Source organism: Pleurodeles waltl, chromosome 11 (genome assembly GCF_031143425.1).
Source record: "Pleurodeles waltl isolate 20211129_DDA chromosome 11, aPleWal1.hap1.20221129, whole genome shotgun sequence".
In the NCBI taxonomy this organism is placed as follows: domain Eukaryota; kingdom Metazoa; phylum Chordata; class Amphibia; order Caudata; family Salamandridae; genus Pleurodeles; species Pleurodeles waltl.
Window position 1 is genome coordinate 979,654,226 of NC_090450.1, and position 18,677 is coordinate 979,672,902.

Consider the following 18,677-nt stretch of genomic DNA (forward strand, 5'->3'; position numbering starts at 1 on the left):
TTTGTCCTGAATTTTTTAAAGTCCTGTCCAGAATTTGCCTCAGTGCCAGGTGGTCACCCTAGTACTCTCCCCAATCCTAAACTAGTTAATTCACTCTGTAGTCTAACACTCCCAATTGTGTCCCCAACTTCAGCAACTTTAGGCAGAGTAGACCTCCTTGAATAGCAAGTCGGTGAAATCAGCCGTACCACAATATCTTTAGTTGGACCTCACATCGCGTCCCAGCTCCACCGCTCGACAAGCAGTCATGGTAGTGCTTAATTTGTAAAAGAATAAGTGCCAGGGGTCCACGTTTTGTTCAGAAGCCTACGGCTGATCCAAGGTTGGGGTCCTGAATCCCAAGGCTGCTTAGTCTTGATTCCCCCCCCCCCCCCCCAAGCCTCTTTGGTCCACCACCAGCCACTCCTTGCCTCTTATCTCACTCTTGCAGCTTCTTTATTATCCCTGCTTTCTCCCTTTGTGAACTGTTCTGTTTTATAGATCTCTTCCTGCTCCTTCCCCCCTTTGAGTTTTCCTCTCTTGTGCTCTGGTTCAAAGTTTTTGAGGAAAAGTAAGAGTTGGTTCCCTCAAAGGAGTGCGGGTGGGGGCCGCCTGCAACTAACGGGTCCAGCCCAATCCATTACAAAAGCATCTCAGCACCTGCTGGTATCATCCCTGATGTAGTCACATAGCAGGGAAACAGAGTCTGGGAAGAGCCCAGAGGTCACTAGGATTCACTGGTGCCCAAGCAGGCCACCTTGCACCAAGCACACACCTTTACACCATGGTGTGATGTCTAGAGCAGGTTGTCTACTGGACGTATATCAATCCAGTGCAAACCTCTATGCCTGGAGAATTTGTAAACTTTCCACACATTGGATGTGTACTGTACAATGCAGCAAACATGCAGTGTGCGATCTGTTCCTTGCATCTGCCTCAAGGAGGTATTATATTTTGATTCAAACCTTTTCGTACAGTTTTAGTAGACAAAAACATGGGTGCTGGCTGTTGTACACCCAAATACCACCCTTGCATCTCCCCCTTAACTCGGAGTAGTGCAAAACACTTTGGGCCTGATTTCAACTTTGGCGGAGGGGGTTAATCCGTTCCAAATGTGATGGATATCCCACCCGCCGTATTACGAGCCCATTATATCCTATGGAACTCGTAATATGGTGGGCGGGATATCCCTCACATTTGGGACGGATTAACCCCATCCGCCAAAGTTGTAATCAGGCCCTATTTGTGCTGAGAAAAGGGCATTTTTACATTTCAGCTAAAGTTTTGCGCTGAAAAGTAAATATCCTTCCAAGACTTTTGCCGCTTTACAGTGGTGCAATGTTTGGATGAATCTGCTCCTCTGTTTTTTTGTCCTGAACGTTTAGCTCAGAGCAGTAGCATGAAGCCACGTGTGAAATGGTCCCCTCTGTGGTCTTGCAGAGGGCAGGTCCATTCTAAAAAGCACTTCATTGTAATACGGTCCCCTTTACACCTCCTGAACGCTCAGAAATACCACAAAATTACTGTCGCTCTCCTTTGCTTTCTAGGCTCCATCTTGGATAAGATCGTGTTGGACACAAACCCCTCAATGTGCCTCGAGGTGGGTGCCTACTGCGGGTATTCGGCTGTGAGGATGGCCCGGCTGCTAAAACCAGGGTCGCGACTTCTCAGCATCGAAAAAAATCCTGCGAATCTCGCGATAGCCAAGCAGATGGTTGAACATTCTGGACTGCAGAATAAGGTACAGTATTTCAGTTAATTCTGTTCGGGGGGGGTGCAAGAGGGGATAGGATGGAGTGACATCATGTACAGGCCGAGGGAGGGGGGAGCTCCATGTTGGGGGCGAAGGTGGGGCTGATTTATTCAACCCACTGTGCATGGGCCCATCCTTGAGGCAAAGAGGCGCTTGGTGGGATGAGCCCACCATGCGCTGTGTCACTCGAGGGAGGCAACAGTTAACCTGGTGAAAGGTGTGCTCTGTGCCAGCCTGCAGAGAAAAGGGGACTGGGTGGAATGAGTCTATGCCCCTCTGTCTAAGTCTGAGGTCAGCTGGGGCGGCCTGGTGGAATGTGTCAACAGTGGGTGTCTCAATGCGAAAGGGCACTCAAGGGAATGAGCCAGTAGCCCCTTGTCCTAGTCTGTGGGTAACAGTGGGTCTCGTGGATACAGCCTTCCACACAAAGTGCCAATCTGGAGCATGAGCCCTGCCCAAGCCCGGGGACACCAGGGGTTCTGTGGTAGTTAGCCCACAGTCCTCACCTGCAGGCAACAGCCGACTTGATGGACTGAGAGAAGTGAAGATCTATTGTAATAATTCCTCTCCCAGCTTGGTGGCACCAGGGCCTCTGTAGTTAGCCTACAGTCCAAGTCTGAGGGCAACGATGGAAGGTACAAATGATGTAACATCATTTCCTCACCACTGACTTGTTAGATAAGGCGTTTACACGATGCAACCAGGAAAAGCTCTCCTTACAATGCATGACAAGTTATTGCCACCTCTCTGAAATTTGAACTCCTCCTCATGGATGGTTGTGGCCCCACAATGGGCCTCCTGTCTCAGACGCCACCCTCCTGCCCTATGAACTAATTGAAGGAAATCGCCTTAGAGGCCAGAGACTAGAAGACATGGGTCCCTCTTTCACCATGAACACCTTGAGGTTAGTTACAATATGTCCACTTGCACCAGTCGCTAATTCACCCCTTCGGTTCATACCCCTAAAGGTACCTTTCACGAGAGCTGTGGGGTGCGCGTGTAGGAGGCTGGTACTTGTGAGGTGAAATACAAGCCTTCTAATCGGAGATCTTCCATCTTCTCAGGTCCAGTTTGTTGAAGGTCCATCAAATGAGGTGATCCCACAACTCAAGAAGAAGTATGAAGTGGACACTTTTCATTTTGTGTTTCTTAAACACATTAAGGATGCGTATACACCAGACACAAAACTGCTGGAAGTAAGGGCCATTTTAAATATCCTGAAGAAATGGTGTTTCACATGTGATAAACAAAGTTGAACATGTTCTGGTTTTCAGATTCTGCGTCATTTGAGGTTTCCTGTGTCCTGATTGGGAAGGATTAAAAAAAAACAAGAAATTCATGGCTTTGGAGTCAAAAAGGCAGTGTGATGTGTTTAGTTTTTCTTGCTTTCATGTGGACAGATTGTGAGACAAGCCTCTGGCCCCTGGAGTGACAGTGGGACAGATTAAAAATTGGCTGGAGTGGGGTACCAATCCAGTTGGTCCAAGTTCCTTCCCACGTGTTTACGGAGTGCTTGAACTCCGTGCCCAATTTTTACCAAAAATAGGAAAATGGACCCCATAAAATCCCATCTGACCATCTCTTGCCCTTACATCTGTAAAACCCCATTGGCTACCTGTTCAACTCCCATTTACTGCTGATTGGTACATGGGAGCATTAATGTCCCCATATCCAGGATAACTACATAAAAATGGCTCAGTAATTCCAGGTACTCATTGGTATTACTCATCCATCCAGGGCCTGAAACTCATAATCGCAGGGGTTCAGTTACCTGCCTAAATCAGTAATTCTGGCTCTGATAATGTTGTCACCCCTACACCACGCGACTCTTAACCTGGCTCAGTGTGCGGAGATTTGGGCTCCTCAACAGTGTGAGGTTGGAGGTTCATGGCAAGAAAGTCAAGGGATTAGGATATATGAAAAGATATGAAATAAGAGTCAGAAAGACTCATTCTCTTGTTGACCTTTTGTCTTTGGCACCTTCAGGCCATCAACTAACACCAAGGAGAGGTGCGTAATATTTATTTATAGAGCGTGATCCTAGCCACAGGGGTAGGAGGGCACTTTATATAATAATTTAATACATAAACCATTTATAATAACATCCACATAAAATAATTGTATTCACTCAAAAATATACAGTTACAAACTGAGGAACAATTCCGGCTCAAACTCAACAAACCACTGACATTTGCCAGTTATGGTTAGCAGTACAACAAACATGCCCGCTAGGCTCAAAATACCAATCAGTCAACGGCAAGGAAACACAAAAACTGCTATCAATAGAACAACATGGCAGGCAGCCGTATCATGACGTGTTCTGTGCACTTGTAGCCACAATGGTGACTTTCAGTGGTTTGTTACGATTCAGCCAGAACTATAACTCGGTTTTAACTTTTCTATTGCAGTCAATTTCATTGTGTTTTTTTTCTTGTTGTCCTTAATTTCTATCAGTACAGAGCACATCTTTTGGCCATGCACAGCAGGAACTGGGTGCAGGGCCTGACCTCTGGACATGCATTGCACCAAACCCCCTGCTATCAGTTAAACCCTGAAGCACACAGCAGTTGTCTGTGCACAGGAGTTTGGCCATAGAGTCTGGTCTGGGGCCACAGTCAAGCTCTTGCAGGTGGCCAGTTCCTGCAGCTCACTGCTTTCAGCTCTGCAAAATGGCGGTTATGTGCCTGGCCTTTTCCTGTGCCCAGGCCCTTCAACCAACCCTCCACGGGTGCCCAACCCCTGAAGCAGTGGGATTAGAAAAATGTCCCACGTTGCTGCCACGCCCTCCTCCCACTGCCCTGCCATCAGCCAATCTCTACAACATAAATTTTGGTTATACGCACCAAGGCCCTCATTATGACCCTGGCGGTCATGAGACTGCCAGGGCCGCGGTGGAGGTTGGACCGCCGCCAAAGGAGCTGTCCAGCCTCCACATTATGACCATGGCTGGGCTGCCACGGTCTGCCACTGGCACTGTAGGGTTGCCGCCAGTCGACAGCTCGGCAGTGCCGGCGATCTCAATCCGCCAGGGCAGCGCTGCAAGCAGTGATATCTTCCGGATTATAAATCTCCTTTATGCCAGCTTTTGCATGGCGGTCCCACCACCATGCAAAGGCTGGCAGAAAGGGGGTGCCACGGGCCAGCATGGGCAGCCCCGTTGCACTTTTTACTGACCGATTTACGGGAAGTGAAAAGCGTGACTGGTTTTGACGCTCCTCAACATTGCCGCCAGCTCGATTGCAAGCCGTCATCAACGTTGTGGTGTGTTTCCCGCTGGGCCGGCAGGTGGAAATGCTGTTTCTGCCCACCGGCCCAAAAGGAAACTCTTAATAGGTATCGTGGAGGGACGGTCACATATACGGTCATCCTGACGCGGGACTCCGCCCACCAAAGTCAAAATGAGAGCCCAAGTGTTGGGCACAGGTCCAGTGTGCACAGCCCGCTCTGGGTGGTCATCCCCCACTGTGCTCATGCCTGACTTTGCATTAAACAAGGCCTTTCTTTCTTTTTGTATCTTTTGTTACACCTGTGAGTCGAATGTGGCTCACAATTTCACAAATTAACAGACCAATCAATTACTTAAACTGGCTGCATGTATGTTTGCATTCTTGTTTTGACTTGCGAGTCGCGCGCTTTTTTCTGGGTTTTTTGCTGGTTTTTTTGCTGGGTGCTTTCTACACCTCTGAGCTCCATCCTGCACTCCCCTTTGGATGGACAACAGAAGATATTCCTCCACGACTGTGGAAAATTGTTTTCTACAGAGCGAAAAATAAGAATCATTTAGCCAGTTTCAGGATGGCAGCAAAAACATTTCCAAACGCTTCTTCAGCCAATCACATTTCTAAAAAAATTCGAAATCTGATTGACAGGAGTCATGGCTCGTCATTTTAAACAGTAGATATATCTAACACTGTTAACCATTTAAAGCCAGCTTGACAATTTTTCTAAACACTTGTCTCAATGGATTTACACGAAACAAACAAAAGCATCCTTTTCTGATGAATGTTCGACTTTGTGTCAAATTTGGTGTAAACCTGTCCATTGGTTCGGGCTGTAGGCATGAGCAAAGTTTCCTGTGGGGGCTAACACATCTCTTTTTATGGTCCTTAACTTTTTTTCCTACATACGTATCTTTGGAAAACTTGACAAGCCAAAGCTTAGCTGACTACACCAGTTGACTGTCAAATCCAACCATGGAGTCAAAAGCTATAGGCAAATCAAAAAATGTCCTTTCAATGGAAAGCATAGCTGATTAATAACTATGGAGTGGCAACCACCACTGTGCAAATAAAAAAATAAAAAAATATTTCAGAAGTTATGGGTAGGAGCACAATCCATAATTCGTACAACAGCCATGCAAAGCATCTTACACACCAAATGCAATGCTCCTGACCTCTCCTTTAAAGAGACGACGCAAACACAAATGTGGTAGATAACCTTACAGAGAAGATTACATGTCAAATGACCAAGACAACTATGAATGTAGTCTCAGTAACTGTTTTGCTTACATGTTGTAACATTTCACTTGTAGGTGTTGTTATTTCCTGGTATAAATATCATAAGCTTGTAAGTATTACATTTGTTGTGTGAGTTATGGGTTGTATGGCTGTTGTGCAAGTTATGGATTGCGCTTCTAACCATAACTTGGACATTTTTATCTTTTTTTTCGTTTTACTTCATTACAAACTGCACTTTAACTTTTTTTAAGTGATTTTCTGCGTTTTACAAACCTACATTGCAAAGCATACAAAGCTGACTCTGACTTAACGTCGACCTTTGTGTTTTTTCAGTGAAGGTTTAGGATTTTTTCTCACATACCACTGCCATAAGTTCCCTGCATCAGCCCCTGGTGCATGTGATCTTTGGGTTTGCGCTGCAGACTGGAACTGAAGTTTTTCCGGTGGGCACACTAATTCAACAAAAGTAAAAATCTAAATTAAGCAAACATCACATTTGTGGCCCCACAGGGCGATAACCGTAATGTGAATGCCAGTAAAACTCAATAACGTACTCAACAAATACACAAAATTCATTTTTCTCAGTTAAAGAGAAACATACCCTCTTCCCCCTGATGAAGCTGAAATGAAGGTTTTACATTTATTTGACGTATAAACGTAGTGTGAAATAATCATGTGTGACTTTAACCGAACTAATAAAGATTGTACGGGGACAAAATGTGCCCTCAGAGTAGTTTGCCAACATTTATAAGCGTGCTTTATATAACGTGATGTATTAGAATTGCACTAATCCGACATAATCGTAAACGTGTGCTATGATTTGCTTGTTTGCAATGTTTTAGCTTAGCATAACTTTAGTGCAGGCTTCGGCCTAGTTGCCTGGTCTCACGGTTTAGATGCTCGTATTTTTCCAATGTGCTATTAAACGTGTATTTTTTGCTTGAAGCTGTACTTTTCCACTGAGATCGTTCACATGCTTATCTTAAGGTTTCGTGCCAGCCCGGCATTTTTCTCTTTGCTCCAAGGTCAATCTGCAGGTGCGGACAATGGAAGCTCTGAAAGTGAGTTAATTGGTATAAAATGTTGCAACTTGCGTACCCGTCTCCAAGGATAATGTATGCTTAAGTAAAAGCTTGAGAACTGTTGTTTTTGATTGGACAATTTGAAGCTAACCTATGAACCCTCCAATGGAAGACCCTACTGGATTTGAACTGTTGTCTATTTAAACCAGGTGCACAAGAAGAAAGTAGCCATTACCCGGACATTACAGCCATTATTGGACATCCCGCCATTTTGCAGGACATTGCAGCTATTATGGCCCACCTTGCTGCGACGCCATTTTGAGAGACTTTGATGCTTTCTCTAATCGAGAGAAAGAGACTTTAAATGATTCTTACCCTAGAGACTTTAACTTTGATTTGTCCCTTTGCATGAAGTAGTAGTTTATCTTGCCGCCGTGAGGCAAATTGCCCCGTCCACCTTGCCCCTTTGCCCCGTCCCATGCTGATCGAGAAACGGTACCTGTGAGACGAAGACTTCCTTGAATGCTGATCGTAATTGGTAAATATGAAAGGAAACTGTACAATTGCATTGGGTTTCTTTTAGGTAACCAACTGCTGATTTTGGTAAGATCCCTAGTTAGGAGTTTTTCTAAATTAATGTTGCTAAATTGTTTTGCATGAAGTCCCACATGCCGATGCTAATTTGAGGTTAGATGAGGATTCCTTTTGTTGCACGATGCAATTTGAGACCTTGTTATGCTGACTAAATGTATGCAATTAGTTCATTACAGATTATAGTTTTAGTGATTTGCATTGCTATTATCGAATGCCTTGTTATTCAAATGCTGCATAGATTGCACCTGTTTCGCCGTTATGGACAGCTATTAATGTTCATATATGTCTATCATTTGGTGTTGAGACACATCTATATTGTGCTAGCTTTGTTAATATAGGGAAATAAATTCACTAACTTTGAATAAACTGGTGTGGTTATTCCTGGCTGAAAGGTCAGGGTTCGCCGAAATGTATTCTGGATTAATTGTCAAGTGTTATGTTGATCAGGGCATTGCTTATGTTCGTTATTGATTATTGATTAGATTAAATTGACTGACTAAGGGTAGAGAGGGTCCCACTTAGCCAAAAGATTCATCGGCCTAAAGAGCGTCCAAATACAGGTAAATTATTAGCACGGAACGCTCTATCAGTAGATGGTAGCAGAGGACGGTTTCACCTTTTGGGACCCCGTACTCTTAAAGTACATGGTGTTGAATTAACGGTTACGCCCTCTGAGACCCCACTCGAGAAGTTGAATTAGATTTTCTTGGATAAAACTGATTGGGAAAATGATGATGGGCTAGGTCCACCGCGACTTTCCCGGGATCTCGGAGCTTGCGAATGAAGAGAATGGAGGTGTGAGATCAGCGTTGGCGGTACTGGTGATGGTATGAGTGAAGTTAGGGTTTTGCGCTTGCACAGCTTATTGCCGCAGAGTGTGTGAAAAGGCTGCGAGGATTTTAGAGAATAGCGGAGGTGCGACTCCGAGTGTAGAAGTAGGGAAGTCGTCGAACTTCATAGAAATAGCGGAGGTGCGACTCCGAGTGTGAGAGTAGGGAAGTCGTCGAACTTCATGTGTGTGTGGCGCTTTGTGCATAAAAAGGTCCACGTGGTTGTTGTTGTTGAGACGGGCCCTGCGAGGTCAAGAGACTCCGGAGTATGTTGTTTTATGTTGTGGTCTGGTCGGTTTAGTAGGTTGATCAGGCGTGGTCAACGAGTCGGTACGTGTGTTAAGGGAGTGAAAGAAACTTCGACTTCGGACTTTGACAAAATTCTAAGTGCACTAGAATAGATCACTGACAAGTTGAGAGCAGTCTGCGGGTCAGATTTGCTTGCGAACGTGGGGACCGAGAAAGATGGAATAACTGCCGAGGCTAGTGAAAAATCCCTAAGGTCCTGAAGCGATTGTGTTACCCCTCCTGTAGTAAACCGACAGATCTGTTTTATATTTTTGGTAGCTCGCGATACATGCAAGAAGTTGTTACGAGAAGAGCTGAGTGAAGGAGAACTAGCCGCGAGGCTTTGTCAGCCGCAGTGTGTGTGACGTCACTAGGAGCCGCGCTGGGATAGGTTGGTTGTAGAGAAGGGTCGCGCACGGATTGGACGCAGTCCGTGGGGCTCGATTGGAAGGGGAAAGGCAAGTGAAGAGTATTCCGGGAATAAAGTCACCTGTTAATTACAAATTCTGTGAAAACAAAAGACGAGAAAAATGAAATTTTTTAAAGCATTAAGGAGTGCGATGAAGGGAGCGTCTTACATTAAAGCGAGCGTAGGAGAGGAGACGCCGCCCGAAGGTACACCAGCTTACATTGTAATGGAGGAAAAAGGGGTAGCTCCGTGCCTTTGGCTAAAGCAATGGCACAAGCTGACAGAGAAACATGGGAGCGTAGCGTTCCCGATCCATGGGACATTCAATATAAGGATCCTAGAGAATTTGAGATTCGCGATGTACGACATGAAGGTACCTCCAAGGCCAGCACAGTTTGAGGCTCTAGCAATTTGGGAACTGATGGCTAGACAGCAACAGCAAAATAAGTTCGAGACCAGGATAAGAAAGGTAGAAAAGACACTAGCGGACGCTAGGTGGGATAATGCACAGAAGGTGTGGAGGTCAGATGTATTGCAGGGGATAAAATTGTTTCCCGCAATTACTAAGGAAGAAGAGGAGACAGGTAAGAAAGCTACCTGTAAGACAAACAGGAGGTGTTCCAAGGATAGAGAGGATGAGGAAAAGTTGAGAAGAGAAGAGGAATTAGAGGATGAGGAGTTAATAATGCAATTGCTGAACGACCGTCCACCACCTTACGCAGAGAGTGGACAAGGTCCAAGTACCAGTTCTGCCCCTCTGGCATCGGTACAGAACAGTGAAAGTCAGAGTTCGGGAGCATCATCGGGATCTAAGGACCCGAGTTTACTGTTCACCCCGCAGATACCGCAGGTTAGGAGAATATATCCAGATGTGCCCATGTTGAAACCGGCAGAAAATTATCAGCCGCAGGCCCCAAGGTACTACAGCAGTGACAATAGTACGGGAATGATTCTAGATCCAACCGCAATGGGAGGACAGAATGGTCCCAACCTAACAATGGCACAAGCTGAATCAACCCAGTTTTTGATGCCTCAAAAGCAGATGCAGGGGGGGACAGCACATGCTCAGATGACGGGGAGTCAGATGGGCATGCCGGCAATGATGACCCATAGTGTGGGAATGAACATGTCTCAGAACATGGGAAATGGACAAAACCCAGACGCGATATCGCTACCCATTACTGTAGGTCCACCGGTACCTTTGTACAGTCAGCCTAACTTAGGAATGAGCGGTCAGGGATCAATGCTGCAGAGTGGGACAGAAAGGAGGTGCATAGAAAACACTCCAGGGATAACTCCGATAGTGGCTCAGCCAACTGGATCTGGGTCCTTGATGGAGTTTAGTCCCATATGTGCTCAGTCGACAGTGGTGAGGTCGAGCCCCCCACTGATAATACCTCTAACATCGAACACTGAAAAGTTGCCGCAACCATCAATGGCAGTCGATGTGAATGCTACACTGATGGGGTTGAATGCACAACAGCTGACACAGTGGTTCAACAGTCTGAATTCCACACAAAGCTCAGACAGTGGGAAGGGAGAAGATTATATGAATAGGATGAGGTTGAACATGGAAGCACAAGAATTGGTGGAAGGGACTATGGGTGTGAATAGGTTAGAGTCCTACTCGGAAGAAGAGTTGAGGTATCTATGTCCCAGGATTACGAGAGAAGTGAACAAGGTACATAAAAGCTTGCAGGAAATAGCTGACAAAAACGGGGTTGACATACATAAGACAAAATACTTGAGCAGGAGCTACAGGTTGGATTTTGGGACTACAGACTTTGAACACATGAGGTCAGCAGGCATGAAGGCGCACCTTGGAGAATTGTTGCAGAGTGCACAAGTGTGGAGGTGCTTAGACAAATGGGAAAGCAGATGGGTAAAGAGAAAGGAAAAGAGGAAAGACAGTGTCCCAGAGCTCAACGAGAAAAGACCACAGAGTAGTGATGCAGTAACCATGTTACCAATGAGGGAGACAGCAGGGGGAAAGTTAATACATGTACCATGGCATAGAAGCGAAATTCAGTCTTTTACGGATGATTTTCCCAAACTGAGAGAGAAACCGATTGAATGGTATCAACAGACTGACAGGTTTGTGAAGCTTGCAAAATGTCTCTGGGAAGACCTGAACACTCTCTTTGAGATTGTAGTTCCGGCAGATTTGTGGGAGGATTGCAAAAGAGCTGTAGGTTGGCCGACAAGTGAACCAGAGAGGGACAGGGATACGGGTGCACCATCACCTATGGTGATGAGCTTGTACTATAAGGTGATTGAGCATTTGAAGACGAAGGTTCCTGCGAAAAATGTGGATTGGCAGAAGATCGATCGAACTGCCCAAGAGGCTAAAGAGTCGATTCATAGTTACTATGAGAGGTTGTTGAAGGCGTTCAAGAATTACAGTGGCACGGAGACAATAGAGGCGAAGGACATGCTTCATTTTGTGTTTAGATTTGTGGAAGGGCTGAGACCAGAGATAAGTCAGATGATAAAGTCGCATTTGATTTGTTGGCAGTCGAAACCTATTGATGAAGTATTGAATTATGCGAAATACTGTAGCGACGAAATTGAAGTGAAACAGAAAAGGTTGAAAGAGAAAGTGATGATGATGCAGCTTAAGGCAGCTCAGACAGGTTTGCAAGGTCTGCAAGGGTTGCAAGGGTTCCAACAGCAGGTACGGCAACCGCAGCCGCAGTTGCAGGGGAATATGGCGTTTCAGCCACAGGCAAGAGGCAGAGGCAGAGGAGGTTTTGTGAATAATGGTCCGGATTTGAACACTGTTGTGAATGGTGTGCAGGCAATGAAGAAGGTGATGCCGTGTCACGTGTTCGGAATCGTCGGTCATTGGAAACGCGAGTGCCCGATGGTGGTGCAGGAAGGTGCAGGTGTTGGTCAGCAAAACAATGATGTCAATGCATTTCAGACAATGAGGGGACCGAAAATGAGAGGTCCAAACCCAAATTTTCAAACCGTAAATCAGTTGCAGGGATTACAACCTATGCAGCCGCAGCAGATGCAGATGCCCCGTATGCAGATGACGCAAGTGCAGCCAATGCAACAGCAGTTACCCATGGTACCTAATCAGCAAATGCAAATACCTTTGGCACCAATGAGTCAGCAGCAAGTGATGGTTCCTCCACAGGTCTCGGGTCAGGTAATGAATACAAATGGCACCGTACAACAGTTCCCATTACACAGTGAGAGTGGAATAAACAATGTATGGGAGAGTGAAAGTTCAGGGGAGGAAGGAGATTGTGTGCTTGCAGCATCCTTGGAAGTTGATCAAAAGGGTCCGTACGTGGAGGGAAGAGTAATGGGTCATCGTGTCTCATTCTTGGTTGACACAGGAGCCACACGTTCAACTGTTAAGAGCATTGAAGTACCAAATTTGCCACTCTCAGGAAGGACAGTTCAAGTGGTGGGAGTAGCAAACAGGCACCTGACAAACCCAATTACAGACCCGGTACCAGTCAGCATTGGTAACTATCAAGGGTTACACCAATTTGTGGTATGTGACTCAAGCCCGATAGCACTGCTAGTGAGAGACCTATTGTGCAAATTGGGTTGTTCGATTATGTGTTCGAACGAGGGAATAAAAATACAGACGAGCAGTGATGGGGAGGAAGAGGACAGTGCAGAGGGGGATGAGATGGAAACTGTCGATGAAGAGTATCCTCTGATTTGTCTCTTCCCGATGATAACTGAAGAAGATATTCCAGCTGAATTACGGGAAACAGTCGGAAAGGAAGTGTGGGACATGACAGGGAAAGAGGTGGGATTGATGAAAGGAATGGAACCGGTGAAAGTGACTGTAAAGCCCAATGCAACCTTTCCCCAGACCCCACAATACCACATGGCACAAGACACCCTCATGAAAGTTGCCCAACTCATTGACGAATTTGTGAAGCAGGGAGTACTGAAAGAAGTGTTAAGCAGTCCATGTAATTCACCAATCATGGGACTAATAAAGCCAAGTGGAAAGGTCCGACTAGTGCAGGACTTGAGGAAAATAAATGACATCATAGTCAAATGCTGCCCTGTAGTACCAAATCCAGCTGTGATAATGTTTCAAGTCCCTTGCGATGCCGAGTGGTTCTCAGTCATCGATTTGTCACAAGCATTCTTTTCGGTGCCTCTTCATGAGGACAGCCAATTTCTCTTTTGTTTCAAATTCTTAGACAGAGTGTACAGTTGGTGTCGAATTCCTCAAGGGTTTTCTGAATCACCGTCAATATTTAATCAGATTCTAAAGAAAGACTTGGAAGCATTAGAATTGCCATTCGAGTCAACCCTAGTACAGTACATCGATGACTTACTGATTGCATCAAAGACAGAATGTGGCTGCACAGCTGATACCATTGCTCTGTTGAACCATTTGGGAAGGAATGGACACAAGGTGTCTCCTTCCAAATTGCAGTTCTGTCAGAAGAAAGTGAAATACTTGGGCCATCAGATAGAGAAAGGGTCATGGAGAATAATGAAGGAAAGAATAACGAGTGTACTTCAAATGAGTCCACCAAAGACAAGGAGGGAAGTGAGGAAGTTTTTGGGAATGGTGGGCTACTGTCGTCAGTGGATTCCCAACTTCTCAACTCTAGCAAAGCCTTTACTGAAGCTGACCCAGAAGGATGCCTTGGATCAAATTGAGCTGAAAGGAGATGAGATGGATGCTTTTATTGAATTGAAAGAATGCATGTGTAGGGCTCCAGCTTTAGGTATGCCTGATTACACAAAGCCTTTCACATTGTTTTGTCATGAACGTGATGCATGTTCTTTGTCTGTCTTGACTCAAGCCCACGGTGGCATAAACAGACCAGTAGCGTATTTTTCAGCTACTTTGGATCCGGTCGCAGCAGCACTCCCAGGGTGTTTGCGCGCCGTAGCAGCAGTTGGTATCAGCCTCACTCAGAGTGAAGGAATAGTGATGGGACACCCAGTAATAGTCATGGTCCCTCACTCAGTTGAGATACTTTTGACCCGCTCCCGAACGCAACACATGACTGGAGCAAGACTCACAAGGTATGAAACGATAATTCTGGGCTCACCGAACGTGCAGCTGAAAAGGTGCACTACGTTGAATCCAGCAACCTTGCTTCCTGGTGAAAACGCTGAAATTGAGAACGCTGAAGACATCGAGCATGACTGCCTTCAGGTGACTGAATTTTGCACAAAACCTCGACCTGACATTAAGGATACTAAGCTTGATGAAAATGACCAAATTGTTTTCGTTGATGGTTCATGTCTAAGAGATGGGATGGGAATTTTGAAAGCAGGATATGCTGTATGTACTGTAACAGGTGTCTTGGAAGCGGCCTGGCTTCAAGGAGTCTATTCTGCACAAGTAGCAGAACTTGTAGCCCTTACAAGAGCATGTCAACTGTCTGCATTGATGAAAGTCACCATTTACACTGATAGTCAGTACGGGTTTGGGATTGTGCACGACTTTGGACAACTATGGTCACAGAGAGGTTTCCTGACTTCTTCAGGATCCCCAGTGAAAAACGGGGAGAGAATAAGGGAATTGTTACACGCCATTCAAATGCCAGCCGAAGTTGCAGTGGTAAAGTGTAGTGCTCATACAAAAGGACAGGACTATGTTTCTCTGGGAAATGCATATGCGGATCAAGTTGCAAGATTTTGTGCCTTGAACTGTATATTACTCAGAGATGAATGGAATTCGATAAGTGAACCAGAACTCGAACCAGCTGAAGCATTTGCCTTGAAGGTTGTAGATACAATAGATGAATTTAAAGCATTACAGAATAACGTCAGGGAGGATGAAAGAGAGTCCTGGATTAAATCACAATGTATAAAGAGACCAGATGAGTTATGGGTTTCAAATGAGGGAAAATTTGTTTTGCCAAATAGTCTCTTATCACAGCTTGCGCGGTTCTATCATGGGCAGGCTCACCTAGGGAGAGATGCCATGATAAGATTGTTCAAAACTGATTGGTTTAACCCCAGATTCCGTCAAGCTGCAGAAGCAGTTTGCCATTGATGTGTCACTTGCCAGCAGATGAACCCAGGAAAGGGAACAGTTGTGAACGCGAGCCACATTGGCAGGGCCAGTGGCCCATTTAGTAGAATGCAGATGGACTTCATTGAGATGCCTGTGCATGGAGGTCTAAAGTATGTGTTGGTGATTGTGTGCATTTTTAGTCACTGGATTGAGGCATACCCCACACGTAGAAATGACAGCCTTACAGTTGCAAAGCTATTGTTGAGAGAGTTGATACCACGGTTCGGATTCCCGATCTCTTTAGAATCAGATAGGGGAAGTCACTTCAATAACGAGGTGATAGAGTTACTTTGCGAAGCGCTGAACATTGAGCAAAAACTGCATTGTAGCTATCGCCCTGAAGCATCAGGACTGGTGGAGCAAATGAATGGTACACTGAAATCAAGAATGGCGAAAATATGTGCATCGACAAATTTGAAATGGCCTGACGCATTGCCCTTGGTGCTAATGTCAATGAGAAACACCCCTGATAGAAAGACTGGATTGTCTCCGCACGAAATTCTTATGGGCAGGGCCATGAGACTTCCTGCAGTTCCCGCAAACGCGCTTTTGAATATTACAGATGATATGGTGTTAGACTACTGCAAAGGTCTGGCTGACGTGGTTCGCTCTTTCTCTCACCAGGTGGAAGCAACCACCTTGCCACCGATCCAAGGTCCAGGACACACACTGAAAGCAGGTGACTGGGTCGTGGTAAAGAAGCACGTGAGAAAGTCGTGTCTGGAACCCCGTTGGAAAGGCCCTTTCCAAGTGATCCTGACGACCACTACCGCTGTGAAGTGTGCGGGAGTTCCCAACTGGATTCACGCCAGTCACACAAAGAAAGTGTTGTGTCCCACAGATGAGGAAGTTGAAGCGCTGAAACTGCCAGTGCCTGATAAAACAGTGCTGAGTGCTGAGACAGAGCAAAACCGAACTGAAAGCGAACAGGCAGGAACAGAAGAGAGGGAAACATTCTCTGAGGACGAAGCAACAGACTCACTTGGGGAAGACCAAGGAGAATGCTCAGACAGCGACGAAGCAGCTGAAGGTGACAAAGAACCTGAAGCAGCTGAGGGTAGCAAAGAGCCTGAAGCAGCTGAAGGTGACAAAGAACCTGAAGCAGCTGAAAGTGATAAAGAGCCTGACGAAAGTAACAGTGACGAAGGGCTCGAAAAAGGCGAAAAAGCAGGAGAGCCTGATCAGAGGAGGGCTTTCCCAGAAACAAACGATACAGAAAAAGAAAAAGAGAACGTGATTGATTCCCCAGAAGGAGGGGACAAGGCAGAACAGAACGAAAAAGTTCAAGCTTCCACAGAAAAGATCGCAGGTCCATCAAATGGACACGGTGCAAAGAGAAGACTAAGTATATCACCCATAAAAGAAAGGACTAAGGAAAGTTTAAACGACGGAGAAAGGCCAAAAGTGAAAGAGAAAAGAAAGGAAGTGACTGTCGTGGTACCATCCTCAAGTGAAGGAAAAGACTTGGCCAAAGAGGAAAGTACCAGTGAGGCAGAATCGAAAAGAGAGGCAAAATTGAAAAGGAAAAGGATACCAAACAGGAGATATTCCGGTCCAGAATGGGCACATGTAGTCAATGACGATTGGACTGACGAATTTGTATCTCTAAGCCTCGAGAACGAAGAAGAAGAGATACCAATAGAAAAGAAAAGTTTTATGGACTCTGTTGATTGAAAGGGTGATAAATGACATTGCTTGCTACAATCTAACGTGATACAAACAACCAGCTGAGACATTGCTAAACCGGATGAGACACTTGCTGAACTGATAAAAGACTGAGTTATTGCCGAATTGAGACAAATGCTGCTAACCGATAAGTGACTGGCCTCTTGAAGAAGACTGTGTGAACATTGCGCTCGTTCAGCTTTGTAACTGAATTGCTAAATAGTTTCTTTTACAGGTGCTTCTAGCTCTCTGATTGTATACAGATCATGACGCAAAACAGTAGAAAGAAATATTGTAAATATGTGTGTATAGGCTTGGTAATTGCATGTGTACTAATAATAATGGCAATTGTGCTTGGAATGCATGGAAAGGGTGAGAATGAGAAAATTGACGCTTCTACTTTTGCTCCTGTTACTGTCACTGAACTAACTGCATTAAAAAGGCTAGAATTAGATGAGAGACTCTTGCATGATAAGAAAGAACTTTCGTATAATGTTTTCTATCGCTTGCTAACAGAATATGTTGAGACTATGGATGCGAAGGATTGTTATGTGTGTACACAGATACCGACATCGGTAAAGGAAGGGGTGACTTATCACCACATGCCTCTTACATACGGGATTACATGTAGTATAGTAATGTCTAGGTTTTACGGTCAAACTAACATACAGTATTTTTACTCGAATTATGATGTTACCTTTGCATATGTTCCTATAATAGCGCAGCTAAGCCAGATTGCTAAGGATTGGGATGCTAAAATAATGAGAGAATTTTTCGAGCCAATGCAACCTTTTGAAACGGCTCACGCTCATAGGGAAAACCTTACCTGCTCGCTCTCTGCAGTAGAAATAAGCTTTTTAGATCGCACAGATGATAGAAGGGCACAAATGAATGCAAAATTAGAAAAAGAGCTGCATAAGAGGACTTCAGTAGATAATTATGATTTTGCTGCAATAAAAACACAAGGGAGAATAGCTTTAGATTCTTGGCATGTAGGGAAATTTTGTATATATCGAGGTGAATCTTATTATGATAACATTTTCGTAGGAGCGAGTGAGTGTAAACATACGTTTATCTTTAAGGCCAAATGGACATTCATGATGAACGGACTTGACCCTGTCATTCCAGGTGTATATTACATTTGTGGGTATAATGCCTATTATCGTCTTCCAAAGGGATGGTGGGGGAGATGTTATTTGGGTATAGTGTTCAAAAAGGTTTATCAACTGGATGACCTATCGATGATTCAAAAGACATCTGGATCCCATCGTATCCAGAAAAGAGAGACCGCAGCTGCTGTGGTAGGAGATATATTTGGAGCCATGATTCCTTCATTGGGAGTTGTGTTGAACTCCATCAAAATAAGAAAGTTGTCTACTATAGTGGATAACATGTTGACAAAGTTTTCAGGTGCTATAATCCTGATAGATGCTGAACTTGCAGCGGAAAGAGCTATGACTCTTCAAAATAGGCTTGCTTTAGACATTCTTTTAGCAAAGGATGGCGGCGTTTGCAAAATGCTTGGTGCACAACACTGTTGCACGTATATTCCAGATAACAGTGTGAAAATTAAAACTATGCTTGCTAATCTAACAAAAGAGAGTGCAGACTTGAAGGAATTGAAAGAACCAGGAGTGTGGGAGAAGGTTGGAAAAGGACTT

The 18,677-nt window shown here is 45.0% G+C and overlaps 1 protein-coding gene across 1 annotated transcript in view; it reads left to right on the forward strand.

Moving 5' to 3' along the window:
* LOC138265353 (catechol O-methyltransferase-like) overlaps positions 1 to 18,677 on the forward strand; it is an 83,947-nt gene that overhangs the window by 15,839 nt on the left and 49,431 nt on the right. Inside the window, exons 2-3 of the mRNA XM_069212989.1 lie at positions 1,527 to 1,720; positions 2,797 to 2,928. Coding sequence (XP_069069090.1) covers positions 1,527 to 1,720; positions 2,797 to 2,928 — 326 coding nt within the window. The remainder of the gene's footprint in view (positions 1 to 1,526; positions 1,721 to 2,796; positions 2,929 to 18,677) is intronic.